The sequence below is a fragment of the Lissotriton vulgaris genome, chromosome 4_1, assembly GCF_964263255.1.
Source record: "Lissotriton vulgaris chromosome 4_1, aLisVul1.2, whole genome shotgun sequence".
Taxonomy (NCBI): Eukaryota; Metazoa; Chordata; class Amphibia; order Caudata; family Salamandridae; genus Lissotriton; species Lissotriton vulgaris.
Genome location: NC_141691.1, coordinates 1,343,259,540 through 1,343,268,074, shown reverse-complemented (window position 1 = coordinate 1,343,268,074; position 8,535 = coordinate 1,343,259,540). Strand labels below are relative to the sequence as shown.

Below are 8,535 nucleotides of genomic sequence, written 5' to 3'. Positions count from 1 at the left end.
GCCACATGAAGAAGAGTATATGCCTCCTGACACCTCTGGATATCAACCTAGAAGTGAGGGTCTGATGTCTCTCAATGATGATAGTACCCGTTGGGAATGAAATATGGAGAAACACATGAGGACCACACCAAAACTCCAAGCCTACTCAGTGCACGTACAAACCCAATGGCGGAAGAAATATAATTTAACATGGAGTTGTTGCCCATGCGTAACATATATTCAGAGGAGTCACCGCACTGTATTTCGTGGCTCAAAAACTTTGTTAGAAGAAAACCAACTTGCAAATGTCAGAGCACAACACTAAGTGGCAGGAATATGCCAAGCATGTGTATCTACAGCCACACATGCTATGGACGGATGGATGTGTGAGAGAAAGGTAGACTATATGCATATGTACAAAGTCTAATGAGCAATTTAATGCCACCGTTGTGAGTGGGGAGGGATTATAACTTTGGAAAGCCGAAGCTTTGAGTGGGTCATGATGCCTCCTTTCCTACCTCAACTATGGTAATAAATAGTATCTGACTATGTGGATCGGCACTTTATATCACAGTCTTTTCATTAGTAGGATTTATAAATACACTTAACCAGGGCACCTTTGAATAAATGTAAGAAACCTGTCCAACACAATCTCACTAAACAGGCCAGTTGTTTTCCTCTGTAGGGATTGCAAACGTTTTTCTGCAGCAACATCTCATGTTAGACTTCAATATGGTAATAAAAGAGAATGTGACACTTTTACACTCAACTATTACATGTGTGAATGAAAGTTTATTAGTGAACTTGTCCCAAATAATGTTTTTAGGCCACATTTATTTTCACTGGAATGCCATAAATACAAACAGTGGCACGCACGCACACGGAAAACACACACCTACTGATGTCTCCAAACTGTAAGCTGGGTTTAGTTAATTGTGAAGAGATTACAATTACAGTTGAGATCTGAATCAAATTGTTTTATGTAGGGATAATCAATTTGGGATCTATAATATCACTAGAAGAGAGTACTATTGTGGAGACGTAGTGTACAGAAGAGGAAGCATCCTGATGCACTGAAAAAGTCAATTTTTGCTTCTGATCTTTAACAATGTATTAAAAGGTGCAAGAGGGTTGGCATCCAGTAGCATAACGGACATGTTTTGAAGTAACTCTGTATAGTTTCAAACAACTTGAACAATTACATCTCACGTGCAAACGTTTGGCTGGTAACAGGGCAAAGATAACTACTCTTTTTTCTTCATAAAAGAGTCTTTGGTTTCTTGGATTTTTTCTGTTATCCGATCCTTTGTTTCTTCCATTTTCCCACTGATCATGCCTCTGGTCTCTTCCATTTTCCCTGTAAAGAGTTCTTTTGTTTCCTCCATTTTATCCTGTATGTATTCCTTCACTGGTGGTGGCGTGGACAAGTACCCATACCTTCGAAGGTACTTCACACTGATGGATGTTCCTCCAAGAGTGACTGTATATCTGGCAGGAGTTGAAATCTTTAAATAAAGAAGAGAGATCAATTAGTGAACGAGTTTGAAACTTCCCATTAGAAGAAGCCTCACAATTGGAACATCTTCGCTAAAATAGTTTTTCGGCAAATACATCTATCTCTATTACAGGAGCGGAACATAGCTCAATATGGAAATGCTTGAAAAACATGCTGAATAGATGACAACAATCGCAAAATGAAAACTAGGGTAACTGAAAAAGCAACTTTAAACCGGTCTCAGTAAACATCCTTGTTAAGTATGGTTTAAAACGTCTTATATAGTTTATTATATGTTTTTGACTTTCAAACACCACATGGGATATCATGAAAAAGGTTCTAAACTAATTCATATCTTTCATAACTAACATAGCTTGTAGTAAAAACCGAAGAAAACACCAAATATCTAAAATAAGGCACTCCAAGGGGCTCGAGCCTCGTGCTGACCTTCCTCCTGGCTACACAGAGCCATGCAGCTTCATTCTACCAGACTCAGGTGGCAGTATCCATTAATATGGTCATGCCACCCAGCTGTGTAAGAAAACCTCCATAGCTAAGGACATAGCTATCCTAAAAAGTGTCTCACTTCTGAAAACTGGAATGAAAGAAAATGATCTTCTCAACTCTTAAAATACAGAATTGCTACTGTTATTTAACTTGCACAATAACAACTCGACTACTCCATCCTAGATTTGCTAAAAGGCTTCCCTCCCACACCTTCCTCCCTCTGCTACATGTGTAAGATTCATCTTGAACGCAAATTTCTCTTGCATCCCAAAGGCAAATAAAATGGCTGAAGTAGCAAATTTGGGGCCAGATGTAGGTCGCCAAATACCGGTCGGTAACGTTACCGACTAGTATTTGGAGATTGAGATGTAGGGGGCCTAACATTTACCTATTCGGTAAATTTACCGATTCGGTAAATCTAGATGTAGGTGGCACTGAAAACAGTGTCACAGGCCCCTCAGAATTCGTTATTTACCATGAAATACTATTTCATGGTAAATAACGAATTCCTGTGTACATGCACATCTGTGCATGTACACCTGTGCCATGTGGCACACATACATGACCTAAGGGCATGTATGTGTGTCACATGGCACACAAGCCAGAATAAGGGGTGTAACAGGGTGTCTAAGTGTCCCCCTGTCCCCCTTGACAAATCGGTAATTTTACCAAATCGGTAATTTTACCGAATCAGTATTTACCGATTCGGTAATTGACATTGATTCCTATGGGCCTCAAGGCCCATAGGAATCAATGGCAATTACTGAATCGTAAATACCGATTCGGTAATTACCGAATCATACTGATTCGGTAAAAATTACCGATTTATTACCTACATCTCATTTACCGAATCTAGAATACTGAATCGGTAAAATTCGGTATTCTAGAGTCGGTAAATGAGATTTACCTACATCGGGCCCTTGGTGTCCTAAGCTCTTGCAGGCTAAATAGGGGTGAGGGGGGCTGTATGAAACATACCCTGTAGGGTAAGGTTCTACAGACAAGAAAACCCAAAGCTTTCCTGTTCTTCAGGCCAAGTGATTGTTACAAAAAAGTGGTCTGAAGTTAGCAAATCTGTGTCACATGGGATCATGGACTAAAATGGCCTTTATACGAGCAAGGCTAAAATGAATTCCCACTGAGGTGTAGCATCCTTCATTTGAAGATGGAGGTGAACATTGGACTGACACATCAATGATTCACTTGCTAAGAAAAATGTTTAAGGTAGAGATGAAAAGGAAATTAATAGGCAAAACATCACTGATGTCCATGGCACTGTGACATCATTTCAGCAATGTACTTAAAAACTGTTTCGGATATTCTTCGCTGGCCACACACATCATAGCTCTATGTTTTTGGATACAGCACCAATGTGCATATGCTAGGTTATAAGGTACATGCCTCTGAAGTCCAGCAATGAAAGTAAGAGGTCGGAAATAGACCCACACTGCTGCATATAAAACAATTGGAACCGAGAAATGTAGTCTTTGAAGGGATAATGCCTGAGGCAAATGGAGCAATCCAAATTCATTCATCGCTCAATATCAGGAACTTTAGACGGATGCAGTGAACTAGGTAAAACGTATAGGGAGATTTGCCAGCCAATCCTTGATGAGAGCTTCTCCTAAAAACCTCTGTCTCAATCCCTGAAAGGAAACAAACTTTAAAGCACATTGGTCCATCCATGCAGAACATTTTGACTGATCACCCTCTAGGAAGCATGTCACATTGTGCTGAGGAATCACAATTCCACAGTTCTATTAGCATAGAGATGGTACTCTACTAGAAAAAGGTAGTTATCCAAAGACCAGTCACAATCTGAATAACCAGAATACACACAGTACAGGACCATCCTGCAGTGATATTGTCCTTCAGTTGTTCAATAGAATCACAGACCGAGCAATGGGGCCTCAAGCGGTTCATTTACAGATCTTTTTCCTACAGTCCCACAGTCCATAGTAGGATCCCCATCTCTACTGAAGGGGGGGGGGGGGGCATTGTCATGGTAAGAGAAGCAGCCTGGGCTTGTAAGAGAACCTCTTACAGCGGATTAAATTCAAGCACTCACCAAGGAAAATAATATAACCCTTGGCTGGAAGTTGAATTGAAATCTTTGTAGAAAGCAGATTGACCAACCATGTACAGTTCTCTGCAACATGGAGCTGCAGAACAGGTACCTGAAGTCTTGAAGAGGGACCACCTGTATGTATGAAATGCTGGACTAAGTAGCCTCTAAAACCAGCACAATCATAGTCCGGTTGGAAAAATGACCTGCTTCCTGCTTTAAAGGAATTATCCTCTCTGCAGACTGAATTAACCTCTCCTGAAGTAGAAAGGCTGGACCCATTAAAAAATCTATATACTAGTATTTCTGAGATGAGACTTTTCATGGTTGATGGAATGACAGACTAAAGAAATTGTTTCACAAGGAGAAGATTCTCTTGGCAAATGTCGAGGATACTTATCAAGGTAAGTGGGGATACTGGGCGCTAAGTGAGTGTTTTGGGGTAGTGTCTTTGATATGGTGTACAGCTCTGATTTGCATGGGATTGCTCGAACAGGGAGGGCTTTGCTTCACAACCCAAGTTTGTTCACCTGCATTTATTTACGCGTCAGAACCAGCCCGTTTTCCTAGTCATTCTCTTATGAACAGGTTTTTTGGCTGGTGGGCGATTTTGTGCTTTAACAGGTTTTCCATCTTTAGACCCATACAAAATAAATCAGTTAATTACGGTTGAGTATTTGAATGTTTTGAGAGATGTGTTCTATCGGGTGCGCTATATATTGACAGTGTTCGTATGGTCTCACACAGCTCGAGTAGTTTGGCCTCATAGTATACGAATAAGTGAAGCCCGGAGGGTTTCATGTTCACGATTTGTTTGTCACATTGTAGCTTGAGTTTTTCTGGTACACCATAAATGTTGAATTATGCGCTTTGTGTGTCATTGCACACAAGGACTAATTGTACTTATGGGGATCTTTGGATTAGGGGACTTTCCCTCTACACTAGTATAGGAGTTTTTCCTAATAGAGATATCTTGCTCTTTACTCTTATAATCCGTCTGATATTTAGCATGTTATGTTCAGGCCACTGATAACCTATTTCCAGGTGTCATTTATCAATGCAATATTCATATAACTTTCATAGGTATCATCTTTGGAGGGACTCCTCCCAGGATATTTTCAGATACTACAAATATGTTTGCCTGGCTGGACCTCATCCGTGATTTTGAGAGATGTTTCTTATATTAGACATGTATCCAACATACTTGGAAGGATTTCATAAAGAAGAACAAATTAGCCGTATTAGGCGTATAGAGCACACAAATACATACGAGGTATGTTCCATTCAAACATCATACAGGGATAAGTAGATACAATGTGGGTGGTCCCTCTGTGGCTGAGAACAATAGGTAGGGAATTAACTATAACAATGACAGGGGGCTCAGTAACTCACTATGAAATATTCAAGTATTGTTTGCACAAGACGCTTTGGTAGTGCATTAATTTGCTTTACTCAGTGCGAACTAAGTACTAGATAATGGGAGTGAGCAAATTATTTTCGCATGTTTGAGTCCCCCTCTTTATGCATGCGACTCTATAGACCCATTGAATTTAATTTTTTAACAATATAACAAACGTGCAATGTGTTTATGTTTGTTTGCTGTTCTGTAATGCTTGTTTTTTAATTTCCGACTCATTTTGAAATAGTCATGTTTTATGTGTTGGTATATAATTGTTTCATATTATGTTTTGACATGTTATGTATGGTAGTGAACAAATTCCTTGTTTTGTTTCTCTTCATGTACTTGTACATAGTGTTGTATTGTCCCAATCTTAAAGGTAAACAACAACCTAGGCAGACAAACTACTTGTCAAAATAGATATTATATGCACAGGGGACCAAATTGAAAATGAGGTTAAAAATGCGAAATTTATTAGTATATAATATAAAAAGATGTTCGTGGCATAAAAGTAATGAGAGTCATTACTTTTATGCCACGAACATCTTTTTATATACTTGGAATTGTGTTTTTTAATTGTGCTCTTTATATTGTGATTGCCTTACATGCTATGTATTTTCTTATAGTTCTTTGAACTATTTTTATTATAGGTCTGCTTTATTGAAATTATTGTTGTGATTTTTATGAATTCCTGATGTATTTGCAAATAAATTTCGTATTTTTAACCTCAGTTTGTATTTGGTCCCCTGTGCATATAATATCTATTTTGACAAGTAGTTTGTCTGCCTAGGTTGTTGTGTACCTTTATGATTTATCCCTGACCTAGGAGTACAGTTAGTTCTTTCCTCAGTGGGTCCTTGTTTTATACACTAGTATTGTCTCAATCTACCAGTAAGAATAATATTATTCTTGTTTTTTGCATATTACTTACAGCGCTGATGAAGTTCAAAATCCTGTTTGAACGAAACACATTGGCTGGATGTTTTCGCATGAGAAAAATGATTTTATGGATACAAAGAAAAGAAAGAATAAAACCCATATTTGGAAACATATATGGGATTTCTGTGGACTACATTATTTCCGGGTGCACCTTTCCATTTGTAATTAGAATCTATTTTTGCTGGACAGTGGTACTGAACAACGGCGGGTACCGGAAAAGAAGTTTACCGGATCATCACTTGTTGGAATTTTGAGTGAAGTGTGGTCTCTTTAGTACACCATTGATGTATGTTTTTTGGTTGCTAAAGTAATACTTTACTTGTCAAATGTCTAAATTTGGGCAAAGATGAATCCCTGGGAAATAAAGATGGGCCAAAATCACAGATAGAAGAGTCTGTGAATCCTAAGGGAGTAGTTCTAGCTAAAAAGGGACGTGTTGAGGATGTTAATATCTGAAACTTGGATACTAGTAATGTTTGTTCTTCATTGGCACAGGAATTATGTATCTTGGAGGTCTACCACAGTTATCCAATCACCATGTGACCCCAAAATCTGAGCTAATTTGGTCTTAAGAAAAATATCCATTAATAGAATCTGGTTTATACTCTCATACTAGTCCGATACCCCAAGCCTTCTTGAGTACATACTTGAAGTAAAATTCCATATACTTATTTTCTGAGACTGACTAAATTGTTTCAAATATAATTTGGTATGCCTTTCAACCCCTTCCATGCTCATGACGAGCTCAGCTTGTCATGCAGTACACTGCTCGTGTGCTCATGACGAGCTGAGCTCGTCATGAACAATGGGATTTAAGGGAGTTCAGCACCATGGATGAATTGCTGTAGCATTAAAGGTGTTAAGAGTTCTTATAAGGCATCCTTAACATTGGGCGCACATGACGGGACGATAAATCACAGTATGATCTTCTGATCAGACGACATCACTGGTCTAGAACGATCTTTGCACATTGGTAGAAAAGTAAAAGTGTTCTACCTTCAGGGATCCTGGGTTTTTTAAATATTAATGGGTACATCTTGCATCTTTTATAGGAAGTCAGGCTGAAATTTTGAAGGAGTAGGAGGAAACAGCAAAAGAGGAAAACCAAACTATGGCTTGAAATTAAACTTATGCTTATTGACCAATGCTTTCTTTTGGTAACTGTTCGGACTTGAAGTGTAAAAGTCTGTATCGGTTGGAAAATCAGTAAGGACAAAGATCTTGTTTAAATTGGTTCCTCTAGCCATTTTCTACCCAGTCATCTGTACCAGGAGAACAAAAGGTTCTCATCAATGTTCAACCAGGATATCCAACAAAGGAATACATTTAACGGAAGACATGTAAAAATGGATGCATGAGCCTCTAGGCTGCTGATAGCCCTGGCTTTGTATGATACAGATCTATATCCGTTTGACACTACTAGGAGGTTCCACTTTTAGCTTCAGGCAGCTAAAAGAACTGAGAAAGATAATAAATATTTGTTCTAAATTTGTCCAATTTAGGATTCTGTAAGCCATCATAACGGACTGTTGCACCAATCTAGCAAGCACATGGTAACATATTTACAGCCCACATCCAACAAGTTCTGAATAAGAGTGTATTATTGGAAAATGTGTATATTTCTCAAGTGTTATTATAATTTGAAAAGTAACCAAAGAGCCATGTCTGGGCTTTAAGATGTACAAACATGTCAGTGAAGTGAAAATATCACTTCGTTCTTGGGGTGTGTGCAGGAAGAGCGGAGTTCTTTTTGGTCAGTAGGCTACAATGCTAAGGCACAGTTTTCTGTTCATCCGCCACTATTTGTTATTTAACAGATGAAACGTCCACAATTGGGCATTAGGAGCAAATTGAGTGTAGGGAGGAGCTACTGGGCATCAGTCACGGGGATTGGGTTATTTGCCTCTGACGTTCTGGTACAGTTTCTTCTACGGCTCTGTAATCTAGGCCAAGTACAACCCCTAAACTACTTGACTCTGTGAAAGCAATAGTGAGCAGTCACAGGCTTCTCATTCAGACCCTCAAACATTTTGCGATTCGCAAAATAATCGAGATATCATTGGAGAACCACAATATTTACCTTTTGGGCTGCAAAAAAGGTCTTTGGCAGGCAGCAAAAAAAATTGTGACATCTTATTGTCTGTAAGGGCA

General features: G+C 38.9%; 1 protein-coding gene across 6 annotated transcripts in view; it reads right to left on the bottom strand.

Moving 5' to 3' along the window:
• Nucleotides 1-751: 751 nt before the first annotated feature.
• Nucleotides 752-8,535, bottom strand: part of MIMS1 (mitochondrial inner membrane scaffold 1) — a 202,669-nt gene continuing 194,885 nt past the window's right edge. For all 6 annotated transcript variants that reach the window (XM_086965565.1, XM_086965560.1, XM_086965563.1 and 3 more), the window contains one exon: nt 752-1,484. In XM_086965565.1, coding sequence (XP_086821691.1) covers nt 1,224-1,484 — 261 coding nt within the window. In that variant the 3' untranslated portion in view covers nt 752-1,223. The remainder of the gene's footprint in view (nt 1,485-8,535) is intronic.